Source organism: Manacus candei, unplaced genomic scaffold, assembly GCF_025592945.1.
Source record: "Manacus candei isolate 608988 ecotype Guabito, Panama unplaced genomic scaffold, ASM2559294v1 h1tg000023l, whole genome shotgun sequence".
NCBI lineage: Eukaryota > Metazoa > Chordata > Aves > Passeriformes > Pipridae > Manacus > Manacus candei.
In genome coordinates, this window is record NW_026138071.1 from 19,866,409 (window position 1) to 19,885,314 (window position 18,906).

Genomic DNA, 18,906 nt, shown 5'->3' on the forward strand with positions numbered 1-18,906 from the left:
TTGTAAGAAGTCATAGTAGGTTGAGGATGAGCAAACATCTAGAGCAAGATCACTAAATAAAGCTCTTTAAATTCACATAACCTTTGAAGTTTGCCAGCAGCAGGCAAACCTTGAAGACTGAAACACCACTAGATGAGTTCCATTTATGTTTGAGAATTTTTGCAGTTAAAAATATTGCTCTTTTTAATTTCATTTTAATGCTCCCTAAATATTCTGTGTCCCTCACACTTGTTCATAAATTATAATATCAGGCTTTAGAGATGTGTAAATGTTTATAGGCTATTGGTTGTATGCAGCATTTTATTCTCAGGCTCCTTACAGAAATCTTAGGATAAAGTCAGAGCCCTGGATCATTGCAGCTGGCCTTTCTCTGCAGATAGACAATTGTAAAAATTACATGGGGAGGAAAACCATTGTGTATTGTGCTACCAGAGCACATTGCACTGTTTTCCCCCTGAAGATCTATGAGACCAAGTGTGCTGTTATTCCTCCCATGTTGCACAGTGTCCCCCAAGGAAATGGTGCAGCTTCTGGGCAGTGCTGGGAGTTAGGCTATGACAAAGCAGGATGTAGATGGTCAGTCTCCTTGCCCAGAGCCAGTCTTTGTTTTTTGAGATTCTTTGGTGTGCAGTTTCCTTTTTTGCTCTTTTTTATTTTTTCTTTTCTTTTCCTTTTTTTTCTATTTTTTCTTCCCCCCCCCCCCCCTCGAATAGCTGGAAATACTCAGAGACTGTAACATGTGTGGGGATATGGGTTTTTTTTCAGGATTAGTATGTTGTTCCATGTTTGTATGGACTTCTACAGGCACTGCAGATTGAAAGGGGAAGTGTTTTTGTGTGTATGCACTATTCTCACGCATCAAGTATCCAGAAGTACAGTAGCACATATTTTTTCTCACAGTCATCTATGCTTACAGTGTTTCAAAGAATATTCCAAAATATCTTGGCACAGACAAAGCGAAGCTGTTTGCAAGATCCCTAGCTGTGGAACAACAAAGGCTACATTCTCAACACACATCACACATGACTTTTATTAAAGTCTTAAACAAAAATCAGATAATGTATTTAGAAAATTGAACTTCGCCATTTACAATGCTATTCACATTGTGAAAGGAAATAGGTATCCCCTTGTGCCTCTTTTCCAATGATTTTTTTTCCCCCATTTCTACTCACTTCTTCATGTTTCAAATTAGAAGGTGAAAATCTTCAGTACAAACAAAAACATTTTAAACCCAATAATTTGGGACTAACTCCCATTGTGGTGCCTAACTTAAAAAAGACTTGGTGTTCAGAAACCAAGGAATAAAAGCATGCCTAAGGTGCCCCTGGTGGAACATTCAGAACTTTGAAACATCTAAAATCATTATTAACCACTTAGCGTTGCATATGGCAAAAAGGATGTGGTAAATCACAGAACACATCCTGGATATTACAGACCCAGCCATCTCATTAACTTTGTGTCAAAAAACATTCCTTGGTTTCCAGTTGGGGCTAAATTTAGTTTTATGCTATTTGTGCCATCATAGTACAAGACGATGTTGACACCCTTGAATTTTCTAGTTGCTTTTTCTCAAATTTATGGTTTGGACCTCTACATTATGCACTTATTAGGCCATGCTCATTTAATGTGCCACACTTGAATCCAAGGCACGTGAGCAGGGAGAGTTGTGAAGAGCCTCCTTCCTTCCTGGTACAAGTCCTATCATATGGATATTGAAGAAGGTGAGCACATTCTGCAAAAAGGCTTAATGCAGACCTAAAATTGTTCTGGGCTTTTAAGAGAGTTCTGTGGCTAAGTCTCATGGTTAGATCTGGAAAACCTGGGTGTTCTCAATCTTGCTTGCAAAAGGCTTGGCAACCAAGATTTCTTTTTGTGAGATTTTGGTAGTTTTTAGAGTTGAAACATGGAGAGTATCACAGAAGTCCCTTATATCCTCAAGGAGTAAGAGCTGCCTCCTCTTTCCATGCTCTGTTGAGGGAAGCTGGGTAGCAACGGCGAATCCATCCAGTTGTAGCAGAAAGAAAGAGACACACTAAAAGTCCAGGACTCAACAAACCCCATAAAAAGATCTGTCTGGACAGCGCTTCACTAGTTAAGTGCTAAGTTATTATTATTATTTATTATTTATTTCCTCTTCTATTTTTCCTCTTACCGAACAAGCAGGAAATATCTTTGTTCTTTCATTTTAGAAGTGAAATAAATGTATTCCCTGCAGCATTTGAAATTTTAATAATCCATAATAAATAAAATCATATCTAATAACATAACTGCTTTCAATTGGCAACGCGATCTCCTAGATGCATTGCAATGGCAGAAACATAAATAGTTGCAGCCTCTGAAAGCCTACTTCCTATTTGCTAAATATACTTGGCTTGCTTTAAATTCCTTTGTGTGCAGTCATTAATACAATCCTCTTTGACAGCATTTAATTAAAGTGCTTTTCTCTATTAAATTCATTAAAACTTTTTTTTTATATACAACTGTTTCCCAGACACTGAATGTTAAGGACCTGTAGGCCTCTCTTTAAATAACTTCTCTCTCCTTGTTGTAAATTGTTAATTAAATTTAACTTAGACTGTTTAAAGATGGCTTGGAAAAGAAAGCCAGATTTCAGGATATGGTCTCAATCATGGCTGATTTTTTTTTTTAACACAATTTTTTCCATGTAGTTATAGGCTGCGTGTTATATTGTTTAAGAATGTTGCTGTACTTGCAGCTGGAAGCAAGCAAAGAAATACCCTAAAAAGCTCATTTCCATCTCACTTCAAAAATTTCCATCTTTTTAGTGCAGTTTCTTAGCCTAAGAGTATTTGCATGGGGGGAGTAAGGAGGGAGGAGCTGTTTAGTATTAATAGATTATTGACAGCTTAATGTCTTGGCACCTAGACAGCCCATAAGGTATAATAAACAGGAAGCTGTCTGATGTGAGCGCAGTCAATAGCGTATTCAATCAGAACCTTTCAGTTAATTGCTGGTTGACCTCAGACATTTCCTTTAAGTGAAACTGTCCTTCGCTCAGATCTCATCTGGGTTTCAGGGTTTAATTTGAGAATGCCCTTTCCATATGGCAGCTTGTGCATACGTTCCTGGTGGATTTTTGCTTTGCTCCCATGCACAGCATTGCAGAAGCCAGTGTCTGCCCAGAGCTTTGCAAATCTTGTAGCCGTACGCTGGGCTGCCAGTGGGGCTGGGAATATGCCACAGAGCTGGGCTGCTGGCAGGCACCAGCACCATGGATAAAGCAGGCAGGGTTGTAAACTGACATCAGAGGAGATTTTCAAAGCAGATGGGCCGTTGCCTAGGGTGTTTTGGATGGAGTTAGGCATGGCTTTGGTGCCTGGAGAAGGCACCGTGGCATTAAGGAGACCTGACCCAGCCTTTGCAGATGTGATGTGCCGCAGCCCAACGTGGCTGCCCTGGCAGAAGGGTCGGCACCGCTGCCTCCATCCCACCCATAGGCACAGATTCCCCTACTCCTCTGCACAAGGGCAGACCAGGGCTCATTTCTATTTAGTTTCCCTAATTCCTGTACTTAGCCATTCTAATTTTTTTGGACTGAATGTCTTGATGAGGTCTAGATAAGCTAAAAGGCAAGCAGGCAGGAAACCACATGGGCAGTCCCTAACCCTGACTAACTGAAAGCCATCTGCTTATCTGGGGAGGGAACCTCCATGGAAATCTCTTCTAACAAGTGTGCTGCATTTGGGTTTCTCTTCCTTTCCCTCCAGCTGTTGACTTTGAGCATGTGTGTTTTCCATAGGTGAGATCAGGGAGGGTGAGCTGTTGCAGCTCTAGTTTGCAGCACCAGCTCTGGATTTCCCAAAGGCAAACCCAGTGACTAACTGCTCTGTGAAGGAAATGCTTCTGTACCAGGGCGAGTTTAATTTACATTTCATGCAGTCAGGAGACATTTTTTTGTCTCTAGATCTTGCAGTGATTATGTCTTTTAGCCACTTATCATGCATTCAGACTGTGGTTTGCTGAAAGGAGTATTATTACTTTTAATCTCTAATTTTTCCCTGGTTTTGATTCATTTCTGTGGTTCTCTTTGTCCCTTTGCATCACACAAACTGCTTATGCCTTTTTAATGGCCTGATTAGCACCAGGGAAGCATTGCTGACTTGGAGTAATGTTATTCCTGATGTTTCCTTGTTCAAAGGAGATCAGGAGTAAGAATGCTGCATTACTCTGTTTGGGATCCATTAAAGTCCAACCCAGAGCCCTGGCTGAATCAGGTTGTAAATTTTTTGGCTTTGTGCATGCTGGAAAGATGAGGGGGAATAGCTTTAAGATGATGCCCCCTTTCTGTGAAGATTTGAGGGTAAGAGAGGCTTGGAGTAGTTCTTTCTGGAGGGAATAGAACAAAACCATGGCAAGACAGAACAGAACCAAGGAAGAAATCCCAAGGTATGTATGTAAGCCTGGGGCCATCAGCAGCAACACATATGCTTCACTCCCAGGTGTCTCTGGCCAGAATATATTCGAAAGTACTTTCTGGTTTTATCAGACTTACTGGCCAAGTTGCTAATCACTATTACATTGACCAAAGGACTCCCACATGCAATAAAAATCATAAGCTTTATTGGATTTTGAGATAGAAAAGATTCACATCTATCTTGTTTTATAAACCACATTACATTTCATGCTTTCAGAGCTTCCATCAGTACAACCTTTTGTAAATACAACGGTGAAGGAGGTAGGTGGGTAGAGAGATGGCTATGAGTTGCTGCTCCTTGGGTGGTACAGCCTAGAGCTATAGAAATGCTGGAGCTGAGTTTAAGGGGTTGCTGACATTTCTGAAATACTGAAAGAAAAAATATGTTGGTCCTTTCTAAATTATTATTTGCAGCTCAAATTAAAAAAAAAATAAAGGTTTGTGGCAGTTTAGAGCAACAAGCAACATAATGCTTTGAAGGAAAACAGGAAGAATTTGAAGAGCAAAAGTTGCTCTGAATAAAAGCAACCAGAATATGCTGTTTCATGAAAAATGCCTAAACAACTGCTTGAACTTTGTCAGAATATTCAGCACCACCCCCCCCGCCACCCCAGGCAAACAACTTGGCAAAGTAGATAGACTTCACTTAGGCAATACTTTGATGTCACTCAGTTGATGTTTTTGACTGAAAAATGCCACACAATCCTAATCTTACAGAAGCAAAGAATGGTGTTTTGCATTTCTAGCAAAACCCTGAGACTTCTTGCACACAGACCTACAGTAGTTGCAGGCTAGTGTTAAGAGTGAGCTTTACTCCAGTGATTATGTGTGTGTAGCCAGCCATGGGCTGAGCAGTCCACAGACTCCCCACAGCAGCCAGCAGCAAAGCCAGGGATGGATCCCAGGGCCATAACAATGTCATCTTCTGCTTTGTCCTAATGCTACCTCATTAGCCATATATTAAACCATTTTATTAAAAATGAACAAAAACCTCTGAGTATAAACTGCACATGCTGTTTACTTTCCATAAAGCCATTTTCTTCCAGTATCCAGAATCTGTAAAATAGATACAGATCAGAGTAGTGAGACATGGAGCTCAACAGCGTGAGAGTGAGATGCCAGTCTAGCTTCGTCCTCTCTCTTCTGTACGTGGCCACCTTTTCTAGAGCTTAATCAGGAAGATGAAGGATTTCAGATCTAATTCTCTACGGCATCTTGTCTTCAGTGACCTAATCTGTGCAGGAGACTGTACTTTGGTCATTCGATTTTTATTTACCCAGCTTCTAGCTAAGGGTATAATAAAGCACATTATGCCAGTTGCATGTGTGGTAATGCTGGATATTTTGCTTTTACCATGGTAGTTGATTATAATGCACTTTTTAAGACTTGCTTTCTATAAAAGGGAATATTTATACTTTTATGTGTTTGATTCACACAGTATAGTTTGCACAAGTCCTGTTATTAAGTGCATTGGTGGTTACATCTTGAAAGCCATAAAACATGCTGAGTAGTGTTTTATCAGCACAAATCTGCTATTTTCACTAACCATAACAGTCAGGTTCTCCTGACTTCTAACTGCTCCCATTGTAAAAATTAGCAGTACAGTTGGGTATTCCTGAAACCCCAAATAGCCAACTGTAAGGACCTAAAACAGTTTGATGGGACAAATAATTACCCCCCACTAGAATCCAGTGTTTAATCCAAACATATTCTTCCTGAAATAATGCAGTGCCTACTCCTGGTCTGAGTAACGGGAAAACAACATGATTATAGTGGCGCCATTTGTGCCACCATAGTTAGAGGTTTAGAGCTTGACCTCTAGGTTGGGGCTTGTCAGGGAAGATCTTGCTCACACTGCCCACAAATACTCTTCTGATTTTCAAAAGAAACAGAGAACATGTGTAGTGTTAATTAAACAAAAAAGTGTAGAGGATACCAGAAGTATTTTGTCTGCAGAAAAGCAAATAAAAAAGCCTTTTGTTGCTTCCTTAGTTCTTGTGGCATTCTGCCAGCTCCTCATTAGGAATAAGAGAGTTGGGATGGGGAAACTCAGAATCGACCTGAAATCTTTGACAAACCCTCCATCCAGCCACAACCAAGTTCAGGCTCTATTTGGAAACTGCTAAGCAGAGCCTGCATGCCACAGCACCCTGGAGAGCCTTGCTAGGGCTGTGAGAGAAAGCACAGAAGAGAAAAGTCATAGGCCCACAAAGCTCATGGTCTTGTTTTGAAGAAGGTAAATTTTAACTAGAAGGTTTGTGGCCCTCAGTGCGTACACAGATGCTGAAAGCCCCACTTGAGTGGGACTGCAGTTAGCATCACCATGCAGAAGGGCAGCGTGAACCTTTATAAGGCTGTCATTTTTTCCCTTGTGGGGGAGGCTGCCTTGCCACCGCAGGTTACAAGCAAGAGAGGCTTGCTTGGCTTCTTCAAGGGCAGCAGAGTCCTGCCTGCCTGCCAGGGATGCAGCAAACTGGCCCCCGTGCCAGCTGTGCTGGCTGTGCCCCATCCCCAGACAATGGAGCCATCCATCACCGATGCCTTCAGGAGAGAGTCTGCAGCGACATTGTGCAACACTTCCTGACTGCATCGGCTGCTCTGTCACCAGCACCCTGGTTTGTGCCAGCAGAAGCCGGAATGAATCTGGCCTGTTGTGTATTTACACAGTAGGTGTGTGCCAGCTCCACCTGTGGGCTGAAGACTAGTTGTTGACAACCCTCCCAGGCTGCAGCCAGGTATTCGAGAGATGCCCACTGCTGGCCACAGTTACTCTGCAGTAAACCTAAGGATCTGGCTTAAACCAGCCCAAGATGGGAAATTCAGAGCTAATACATGAATGCTCGTCAGCATGAGCTCATTTATGCTGCCCCATAAAATCAGCTAGTTCTCAGGCACTTGCACAGCAATGAAAGTTGTGCCTGTGCTTTTGTGGGAAGAGTTGAGTTAGCATTCGAGGGGGAGCAGTTACCCCAGGAAACACCGTGACACTTCTGCATTGTCAGAGTTTTGTGATTTATTTTTTTAACATTATACAGACAAAATAGTGGCTATTGTGTAGGCACGTGCTGTCTATTAACAGAGATCAGGAAAGGGAAATAAACCACGCATTACTGAAGAATAAGATCATGATTGTGGTCAAGTGATGGCAGAAATTTTTTTTCTCTTTGTCAAGCTGATTTGTAAACATTCTTCAAACAACTGTGCAGACAGCAGTGCCACAGCTTCTTGAAAGGAAAACAAAGACAAGGAAAGATTCCACTGCACAGATGTTTTACAGTAACCTTAGACCTGTCCCAAAGTTATCTGGTCATCTGCAGTTGTCATTGCGAGCTATGCTGCACATGTGGCCTCTTTGCAGCGCAGTGTAATCAGGCTGTAATTTATATTTTATCTTCAGTGATGATAGCTCTTAAAAATGTTTTGTGGTGTATTTGCTCTTTGATGCATGCTAAGCTCCTGTTAGCATTAATGGGAGCAGTGTGTGCCAGGGAGGGGGGGAGACACCTTCCCCCTGCCTTCAAGTCAAGATTAATTGTGTTTTGCTTATACTTATCACTTTGCATGAGATGGCAAAAGCAATGTACAACTGAAAGTTTTGTTGATTTTGGTGTGGGGTTTTGTTTGTTTGTTTTTGTTTGCTTGTTTTGTTTTTTTTTTTTTTAATTCTTATTACCTTTTTTGTCACCTTTTTGACCATTTCTGACAGTTTCGTTCTAGAGAAGAATTGCAGGATGGGGTTGCTATTTCAGAGGTTGAGTGTTTGTTGAGTGTCTTGCCATGCTTTCAGATCACTGCCTGTTTCCTGCCCTTAAGCAAGGCAACCACCGTAAAGCAAAGGGAAGCATGTGGCAAGTGTGCTCCAAAGATGTTGAAATGTATTACTTCAACCAGCGTGCATTCCGGCCTCAAAACCAAACTTGCCTTTGACTTCAGGTTCCTCATGGGACACATTTCTCTCTACAGAGTTCTCTCTTAGTCCCCTTTTGTGTGGCTCAGAGAGTGACTTGTACCTCAGAGCTGAGAGATTAGGACACATGGCTTGTCTGATCCAATATTCTGGCTCCAGTGGTGGTCAGGAGCAGATGAAGGCTGATAGGAAAGGCCTGAATATTTGGGAGATTTTTTACTGTGTGACTGCTTTGTCTTTGCAGCTGAATGGGACCCAGGGCTGCTGGCTTAAAAGCTGTTGTAGCCACCAGTTCTGGTTGGCTGGTTTGGTCTGGCTTGCACGAGACGGGGCACATCATATCACAGACATATATTATAATTATCTCTAATAAGGGTGTTTACTCTTGTGAAGCAATTACTAAGGTGCATTGGAAAATGCACAAGATGTGCGCCAGCATTTGAGCTACAAAATTAAAAGAAGCTCAGATTGAAGTTAGATGAAAGTGAACATATTTATCCATGTCAGACTTCCTACCATTTTGCACGCTCATATTGATTTCTTTTGACACGGTCTTCTTTTATTGAGTACCATATATTTTTTTAAATCCCTTACCGATAACAGTACCTGCTAAGGGCAATTGTAAAAGGAAACTAAAGTATATTAAACCTGCCTGGAGTCAAAATGTAATCTAACACCTGTAGTCTGCAATTTGTCATCACTTCATAGATACTTTTTCTTTTTTAATAACAGTTTTGGATTTCCCTGAGTTTTGACCTTAGGATACTGTATAATCCAAGAAAAGCAAGGAAACTAAACCACAGTCTTTAACACAGCTTTATGGTGTCAAGGTGTGAAATCACTCTGAGAATGAGTCCAGAGAAAATACTTCCTTTGGAACTGCAACTAGTACTGCAGTGTTTACCCAAATGAATGTATTTTTGCAAGGGGGAAAAAAAAAAAAAAGAGTAGTCAAGAGCCACATTTTGAATAGGAAAGAAATGAACACAGGTGCAAATTGTAACTTCTGCTACAGTTTCTTGGACAGACATTCCTAAAAACCTATAAAGAGTCTTGGCACAGTGGTTGTGTCTAATTAATGTTCTTACCCCTGCGAGCCCTGGCCTGGGAGGCTGTCAGGGTGCAAGCCTGTTTATGGCAGCAGCTTGCTCTGTTCTCTTCTTGCACATTTCTATATGTGAAGAAAGTGAGACCATGGCTAGGGAGTGTAAGGCTGTTTATTTGAATGGATTATCTTCTCCAGATTATTCCTGTAAGATCTGCTAAGAAGGACAGTGCCTCCTTCTAGGTATAAGATTTTGTTGCAAGGTGATAAAGTTTATCTTTTAAGTAAACTCTTAACATGATAGCTAGGCACTGCCTGTGGGCTCTCAGCTTGCAGAAATCACATGTTGCTCAGTAAAGTGCAGCTGAACACCTTGTTTAGGCCTGTCCTCCGCCCTCCCTTTGACTTCAGCTATCTTTTGGGAATGAACTTTTCCAATAGGCTCCTTTACATGAGGTATGTAGTGACTTGTTTTTGTGTGGAGTCAAATTGGTGGCGACTCCTGCTGACTAGCTGTGAATGCTTTAAGGAATGTAATAGAGGACTGGTGTTGGGTGTACCAAGTGCAGGTACTGGACCTACGTTTGTAACATGTGCTTGTTCTCTCTGGCTTTTATTTGGGGCTCCTTAAGCAGGCTAAAAATTTGCCATCTTTGGCATAAAAATCCTTGGCGTGATACAGTGTTATGGCTGGCTATGAGAGCAGCGTAAGCGTGGAGGAAAGCTGAAAGGCAAGACCCCTTCGCACCATGCAGAATAGATTCATAGAACCATTTCGCTTGGCAAAGACCTTTAAGATCGAGTCCAACCATTAACCCAGCGCTGCCAAGCCCACCACTAAACCAGGTCCCTAAGTGCCACATCTATACATCTTTTAAATACCTCCAGGGATGGTGACTCCACCACTTCCCTTGGTAGCCTGTTCCAGTGCTTGACAACCCTTTCAGTGAAGAAATCTTTTCCAACATCCTATTTAAACTTCCTCTGGCAAAGAGAAGGCAAATCCATTCAACTTTGCTCCTTGTGGGTTTGGGTTATGAAAATTGATATTGGCCAACACATGCCACTTGAGGTACCTGTTGGTGCTCAGTCTGTGCACAGAGGAAGGTGGTGTCTGTTCAACAAGGGCAGTCTCTGTTGCAAATGCAGTGTTTCAAGAGTGTGACATTTTTGGTGGTTTTCTTAGTAAGGGGGCAGCTCATCATCTCAGCGAATCCTAGCAGAAAGGAGCTCACATGAGTAATCCTATCTGCAAAGGGAGGGGGAGAACCACACTACGAAACAGAAGAGCGAGGGTTTTTCCCATAGAAATGCAGTTCCTGATTCCGATGTGCTGCAAAGGCTGCTCAGGCAATGGAAGGTGGCCTGTCATGGAGTGAGTGTTGCCAGCTGGTGCCTTGCTGCTGTTGCCCGAGTGCGTGTGCGTACCCCGCTCAAGCATATCCTGCTTGGCTCCCCTTAGCAACTCACCAATTTTACATGTCTAGTTCTAGCCAGAAAGTGGGTGGAAATGGAAACAAACATCAGTGGCATAGTGAATCCAGCCAAAATTAAATGCAGTACAGACACAGACTGCAATTGCATGACATTCATCTTTCAGTTTGGGTTTGCTCACCTCTCTTTTCTGTGGGAACACTGAAGTCAGGTTTCTCCTGCAGAAGCATCCTTGAGACATGGGGAATGGATTCATGTAAAACAGTTCAGCGATCTCTTCCCCCAAATAATTCTTGGCTTTGGATTTTAGATAGACCACAAACCCTTAGCTTATTACAAATAATCCTGATCACTCCCGTAATGATACACTACATTATATACTCTCCTAAATTTAATCATTCAATATCTCACTTCCTTCCCTGTAGGCATGTACTATTATATTTTACACATGGCTTCCAGCTGGTTTTCATTGTGGCCTTCAAATCATATTTCAGTGCAGTGCGATCTAAGACCAGTCACTTTATCATTTAAAGTCAACTTCCATCACAGTCATTTTCGTACAAGGTTTTTACCAGGACAGGTTAATTTGTTAGAAAAAAATGGGTTTGTGTGTGAGGTGAAAGTCTACCTGAATGAACCTTCATGAAGCAGCATCTTCCAAAGCTGCTCTGTTCTGAAATGCTGAGTTTGGCAGCCGCACCTGTAGAGTTTAAAAATCAAATCTGTTGAAGGGATGGAAAAAATAAGTCCTGTGGGCATGGAAGGAAATCTGTATCTTCACATTTGATTTGAAAGTAGATGGGGAAGGGAAGTCAGCTCCAGATGGTAGTGGATGTGGAGGAGGAGGAAGCTGCCCCACTTGTGGCTGGGGAGAGGTGGGGAAGGGCATGGGGGATTTCCTTTCCTGGGAAAAGGAAAGCTGAGCATGGCCATTGTTTTTGTCCCTTCTCTCAGAAGCCCAGCATATACATGGTGGTAGGTCAGACCACTGTTGGGGGTTTACCTGCACTGGAAAATGCACTGCACCCTGTACTTTGTCACAGAAGATCAGTGATGGTTCCTTCTTCAGAGCAGCACCAACCCAAACACCAAAGTGTTACGGCAGGGTGTGCACAGCAGTGCGTGAAGCCAGTTGAAATTTTACCTGTGGGTTTAAGAGCTTAATAATGACCCAAGATCTGAAAATCTGGAACTGCCAAAAATGGTCCATTTCCTCAGTGAGGCTGTGACGTGCAGAACCAGACATGAAGTAAGCAAATCACCCAAATTGATCAGCATGCTTTACAAATGTAGTTTAAAACAAATATTTAACAAAAAGGTAATTTAGATTTCATATTGTACTGTGTGCCCCAGCAGTTGATCTGGTTTGCATAGAAAAGCATTCTCTTTTGTGTTAAATAGTCCATATTGTCAGAAGGAATTGCAAAACTGACCACAGCCTAAACCTGAAGGAAATTCTGTGCATTTATCCACCTCTCTGTATATGGGTAAACTTGTGTCACTGAAAAATGTAGCATGACTGAAATCCTTTGTTAATGCCACTGGCAATCCAGAGCAAAGCCCCCAGAAGCTAGCAGAATAATGAGATTTATCTGTTACAAGAACATCGAGCATCTTTAGGCTTTTTCATTACTTAGGATAACAGTAAGTGAAATAAAATCCAACCTTTTTCTAATATTTTGCACTGATAACCCCTGGGTTATGTGTTTTCTCTTCTGGAAAGGGTAGAGAGGTCACTCCAGAAAAGGAAGGGTTAATTGAAATAATTCTTTTCCTCCCGCTCTCAGCCCTCTCTTTGGTTGATTGCTTTATAGATGCTGTAGGCATCTCTTCATCTCCTTCAAATTAAACATTTTACTGCTGCTGATCCTGTATTGTTGGATTTTTTCATCATTATATTTGATTGGAAGTCTTGTAACATTTTTCAAGCTGGATTGTTTCTCATGCTATTTGTCAACTGAAAAGGGAAAAAAGCCCCCTTCCAAGTCCAACAAGAACGAACTGAGTAATTCTCACCCTTTCTGGATGTGATTCTATCTCTGTTACTGCTACTTGAATCCAGCTTCTGATTAGCAATGCTCCTTTGCAGCTTTTTGTGTGACGCTGTCTGTAAGTTCCCTGGCAGTTTATTTGTAGTGCTAAATCCTTTTGATTTTTGGCTGCTCTGGGTCTTACAGTGTCAGGGGCCAGGGCCAGAAGGCACTACAGGGGAGATAAGTAGGTAGGGTCTGTGTGACAAATTTATGAGGCTGGGTCCTTGGCTAGTGTCAGCAATCCTGGCTGCGCAGCTTTCAGTGCTCCCTGCTGACGTAGGTATGGATCCCACCCTTGTCTGTAACCTCTCTATTTGGGAACATCAGTCCTTCTCTTTGAAAACAATCCATAGACAAAAAAGAAATCCTCAAAGAGCCAGCTGAGTGATTCCATGCATTGGAACATTATGCTCTTTTATTACAAGAGATGTAATAAAACATAAACCAGATTATCTGTCATTTCCATTTGAGTTTCTCCTTTCCCCCGCTCCTTGGTTAGCCCCATTTCTACGACACCCTGAGCATTTACAAGCTTGGGAGGGAAATGTATGTATTGGCACTGAAACAGGTTTGCAGTGTTTCTGCCCACGAGCAGCTCTTGCCCACAGTGTGGCAAGCCCTGCCTGTCACCAGTGGGACACCTGCTCTTAGCTGCTCACTGAGGCACCAGTGAGGGACGTGGTGCTGTGTCCTGCCTCTGTGCTCGGTGGAGCTGCAGCCCCCCAGGGCTGGCCGAGTGCCACCAGGTGCAGCAGGGGAAGGGCAGTGCCCTGGCCAGGCTGTCACAGCCTCTCCTCCAGGCTCAGCTCCCTGGCCACATGTGCGGTGGGCAGTGGCTGGGGACTGCGAGCTGCTCTTCAGAAGCCATGCCCGGAGGTCGCTGATGTTACAAATTACTGTGGTACCAACGTTTGATGAAGGAAATTAATCAGGGGCTCTTTGCCATAGAGCCTTTTTATTTATTTGCATAACGGGCTGATATTCCACAGCGGACTTCCCTCTTGTAATAACTTGACTAGTGTAGCATTTTACTGGTGGCTCAGTACGTGTGTAAAATTCAGTGCAAGTTCTCAGCACGTTTCCATTGTTTATCCTTATTTTTTCCCTTTAGAGAGCTTTAATGTAGGGTTGATTTTCTGGATGGTACACTTTGCAGCAAAGACATTTTCTTCTTGGTTGAAGAGCCAGAATTCCCTCTTATTTGTGGAAGAAAATAGTTATCCATATTGATTTTGTTAGCTCTGAGTGTTGAGTTCTAATAATTATTTCCCCGCATCTGAAAAAACCTCTGGGCAAATCCAGCCCTCAATCCTGTAGGGGATTTTTTCCGTTAATCTCTCTTGTATAGATTTGGTTTTAAAGAAAGCATGTGGAACTCCTCTGTGTTTTGCACAATTCAGAGCAGGTATTTTTTTTCCTTGGAATAAGGGCTGCACAAGGACCTTTTTAGTCATTTTAAGTGGCTGTTAGGAAGATTAAGAGCTACATATGCTTTCTTTAAACTTGCCGAAAAGGAGATACTGCTGGTGAAAATCTGTTATAAGACTGCAAAGCGTGTTTGCCCAGAGGGTTTCTCAGAATGGAGGGCTATAATTATTTGAACTCAGAACTCCTCAACTGGTGAAATTTCTACAGATGTAATACAGAGAAATCTGTTCAGGAGACACATTAAAGCCACCTATGTGAAGCTACTATGCTGTCACTCTTCATAGATGGGAAATGTTAACAAATCTCTGCACTTCCATTATTTTTTTTTCCATAAAGCAGCTGTGATGGATTTTAATGCCAAATCATTATTCATGATAAAGTAGCACCTGACAATCCCATGTATGTCTAGGCCTTTGTGGTACTTGGCATTTTGAAGAAATGATGAGAGTTTCTAGCCTAAAAAGATAAGAGGAATCAAGGAGGGGGAGAAGAGGAACAAAGCAGGAGAATGACTTGTCTGAGATGGGACAACTGGCCAGTCATCCTGACCATGAGACTGTAACACCTTTTGACTTAACTTTTATTTTGGCTATTTTATATTTCTTTTTATTACTTGCATTTTGTATTTCTTATTTATTTTGTGGCTTTATATTTATTTGATATCTTTTGCCTTTTATATCACTTTCTCCTTTCAGTCTATAGTTACCGGTGCAGCTGACTTCAAAGGTAGAAAGGTAGTGGAGAAAGGATATTAATTGTGCTTTTCCTCACCAAAACAAAATAGACCCTGTGTAAAGGCCTGTACAAGTGTCCTTATCTCGAGCACCAAGGGGGTCAGCATGTACGTGAAGTCTGTGTCTGTTTGATCTTATAGGTGCTGCACAGACAGCAGTCCCAGCCTGCAAAGGAGAATTCCCCACCTAGAGAAGAGGCTCCTCCTCCACCTGCCGAGGACAGTTGTGCAAAAAAGCCAAGATCCCGCACCAAGATCTCCTTGGAAGCTCTAGGTATCCTTCAAAGCTTTATTCATGACGTGGGTCTCTACCCTGATCAGGAAGCCATCCACACCCTCTCTGCTCAGCTGGATCTCCCCAAACACACCATCATCAAATTCTTCCAGAACCAACGTTACCACGTAAAGCACCACGGGAAGCTAAAAGAGCATTTGGGAACAGTGGTTGATGTGGCAGAGTACAAGGATGAGGAGCTGCTGACAGAGTCAGAGGAGAACGACAGTGAGGAAGGCTCTGAGGAAATGTACAAAGTAGAGCCCGAGGAGGAGAACCCCGACAAAAGCAAGGCGGCTCCAGCAGACATCGACCAGAGATAATGTGAGATAGGGGCGCAGAAAGCAATACATTGATCCAAGGATTTTCTGGTTTTATTTTTGATTTTTTTTTTCTCTTTTTACCTTCTGTTTGTTTGTTTCCGTTGCGCATGATCCATGTGCAAACCGAATGAATTCAGCATTGCCCGATCAGACATTGCCTTGACACAGACACTCGAGTGTTACACTTCCTACATTTGACTGAAGCAATTGTTGTAGTCACATAGGATTATGCCTTCATCAATCTTGCACTTATGAAAGGGACATCTAGCAAGTAAATGGGAAGAAAAAGTCCTATGAAATTAATGAAGGAAAATTTACAACTTTGTGTGTGTATATATATATTTACATAAAATATATATATATTAAAATTGCATGGGACGGAACTTTACAACCTAAAAGTATAGACTGTGAAATGAGTTCTTTAAAGATGAGACTTGTTTATGTATTAAAACCACTTCACAATGAGTTGCTTTGGCTTTTTGATAAACTGCCGCCTGCTCTCAGGGTGTGGTGACTATTTTTGAATTCCTATTTATTTTCTATGTTTATCCCTGATTTTTTTTTTCATTATTATATGGCTTCCTATCTGGCAACTTGATGGGTAATTTTTGAGGTATTTAAAGACGTAAATCAACACTGCCAAAAAAAGAAAAGAGGAAAAAAAGAGAGAAAATGGAAAAACAAATCAGGGCACCTTAAAAAGAAAACTAGTAAGTTAAAAGTACTTTGAACACAATGCACACTTAAAAGTATACAGCATGTTCCACTCTCCAGATAGTCCTTTCTGTAGTGAACAGATGAGTTTTCATGGGATTCAGAATAGCTGAAACTGAAATTCAGTGCATAGAAGACTTGTCCGTTAACGAAGTCTTTATAGAAAGAGAAAAGAGATAAATGTGTTGAGATTTGATGTATGGAATTCATACTATCAACCACATTTTACAACGGATTTTATTTACCTGTTCTCTGTTTCAGATCTTGAAATTTGTAAGCTTCCTTCTTGTCAATGCTTTTTGTTTATACTGAAGTGAAAAACACACACACACACGTTAAGTTACATTGCGACACAAAACGCCACAATCCCGAGAATCCTGTCCAGGTAAACTGCAGACAGACCGAGGGTTTACAGTGCTGACACCCTATTGCTGACACCCCATTCGCCCTCCTCGCCAGCCTCCCCCGTGTTTCTGTTTTAGCTGGGCTTCCTCTGCGTCACCTGTTTTGTGCCAGTGAAATGAAGTGTTTTCAGCCGCAGGTCCCACCTCCCCACGGCACGGGCACTTCCCAGCCTCCCGAGGCACGGGCACTTCCCAGCCTCCCGCCAGGCCCTGCACACCCCCCTGCCCACCTCCCGGGCGAAGGGTCCCGCAGTGACCCGGTAGCAGCCACGTTACATAAAGCAGAGCTAACACTGACTGACTCTCCAGTGGCGTGAGCACTAAAGCTGCAATCTACTATAGCATCCACCCGCTCTGAGGCATCATGTCGAAAGAGACACCAAGTAGCATTTACTTTTCACTTCTGTGCAATGATTTCCGAGACAGAGACCTCACCTTGCAGCTGGATTGATTTCAGACGCCTGTTCAAACTGCAGCCGTAACACTACAAACGAGGCTTCTGGCTTTTTTCTTCCTTTTTTTTTCACATGGGCTTTTCACGTAACCTTGACAAAGACCTCATGCAATATACCTTTGAAAGTTACTTTCTGTTTACTACACCAGGCAATGTAATATAACTGTTAATACTATTTATATATTTGAAAGGTATAAAAGGTAGGAGTTAAAAACGAAAAACAAACCTCTACGTGTAGATATTTACTCAGAACAGACAATATACAGGGAGAAGACGTTGCAATACAAGCTAATTCTAGCTGCTCAGTAACCTCTGGAGTTTTTATGAGATTTTTTCAGAGCTAATGTTTGAAACATGAGTATCTCTGCATAAATTTCATATACCTTTGCAAATTATGGTGGGTTGCTTACTTAATGCCCCTTTTGCTCTTCATCCTTTAGTTCTGTAGTATGCTGCAGCTTTAATCAGAATTTCAGTGGTTGCTGCTTTATGTTTCTCTCAGAGCTACGCTTTCAAAACTGTCTTCTTATCCTGTAGCTGAAATCACTCCATACATTTGAAAGGAAACTGAATTTTGCCAAGCTAAGTAAGGTTGTTCATCTGATGATGGCATCAACATTTGGTATCTTTTACACTTCAACCAAAAATTTTATTAGGTATTTTTTCAATGCTGAGTCTTGCCTTTTTATTTTTAATTTCACTGCCAATTTTGCAGTGGTTCTAAGTGAATCTGTGGGCATTTTAGCCTGTGGTCTTGCCAGAACTTTGCGAATTACAATGCATATATGTCTATTTATTCAATATCCATCATATAATATCTATTTGGAGAAAGAAAATTTTCTTGTAGTGCCTCTTAACAAAGCACAATTTTCCGCCTTTTTTGTGAAATAAAAAATAAAAAAAACAAATTGTGTTTTATTGCGGTATCAACAATGTGAATAAGGATTAACATATTGTAAATGTTCTTTTTTCCATGTAAATCAACTTTATCTTCGTTATCACTAAGTGATAATTAATTTTTAACTTATGTGCATTGTTAGGCTGTTAGAATTTTTTGGTTGTTGAAATAAAACGCATTCAATAAATATGACTTAATTTGTCAAGTAATTTACTGGGCCTTTTTTCTTTTCTGCCGAGTTCAAGCGGAGCAAGATCTGCAAAATGGAGGGGGCCTATTTGCCTGTTGAAATAAGAGTTGACCGGTGTTACTGGGGTTTGAAAACCTGCTTAAGGCCCCTGGGGTCAGCACAGCTGACAAATCTGTACCCCCCAGGACTGATCTGTTGTGTTACTGGCTTTCTGTGTACATGTATGTGCACACATAGGGAGTCTCTGATGGGATCAGGAGGAGGGTGTGGGTGCCATCAGCCCTTAGGAGAATATACTCAAAACACACACACACAGATCCACTTCCAGTCTGCTGTCTTCTTTTGCTCGTAGATTTTTTTCTGTTTGTAATTAAAAAGCCACAAATGACTGCGTGTCAGGAAACTTTTGGAGCACACATGTCCATGGTTAATGGACATAATAAAAGGCTTTATTATATTTATAGCAGGGCATCCTACTGAGTGTGTAGAGGAATGCCGGAAGGATTGATGTATCTGAGAAATGTGTGAAATGTTTTTGGGGAGAATACAGATAAATGGAAAAAATTGCTCAAAATTCTTAAGCTAACAAAGTGGTAAGTGTCTGGATTCAATCCTAGCAGACAAATCATATACT

At 41.7% G+C, this 18,906-nt stretch overlaps 1 protein-coding gene across 5 annotated transcripts in view; it reads left to right on the forward strand.

Moving 5' to 3' along the window:
* SATB2 (SATB homeobox 2) overlaps window positions 1–18,291 on the forward strand; it is a 131,618-nt gene extending 113,327 nt beyond the window's left edge. For all 5 annotated transcript variants that reach the window (XM_051787082.1, XM_051787077.1, XM_051787080.1 and 2 more), the window contains one exon: window positions 15,157–18,291. In XM_051787082.1, the coding sequence (XP_051643042.1) occupies window positions 15,157–15,612 (456 nt within the window). In that variant the 3' untranslated portion in view covers window positions 15,613–18,291. The remainder of the gene's footprint in view (window positions 1–15,156) is intronic.
* The last annotated feature ends 615 nt before the right edge of the window (window positions 18,292–18,906 follow it).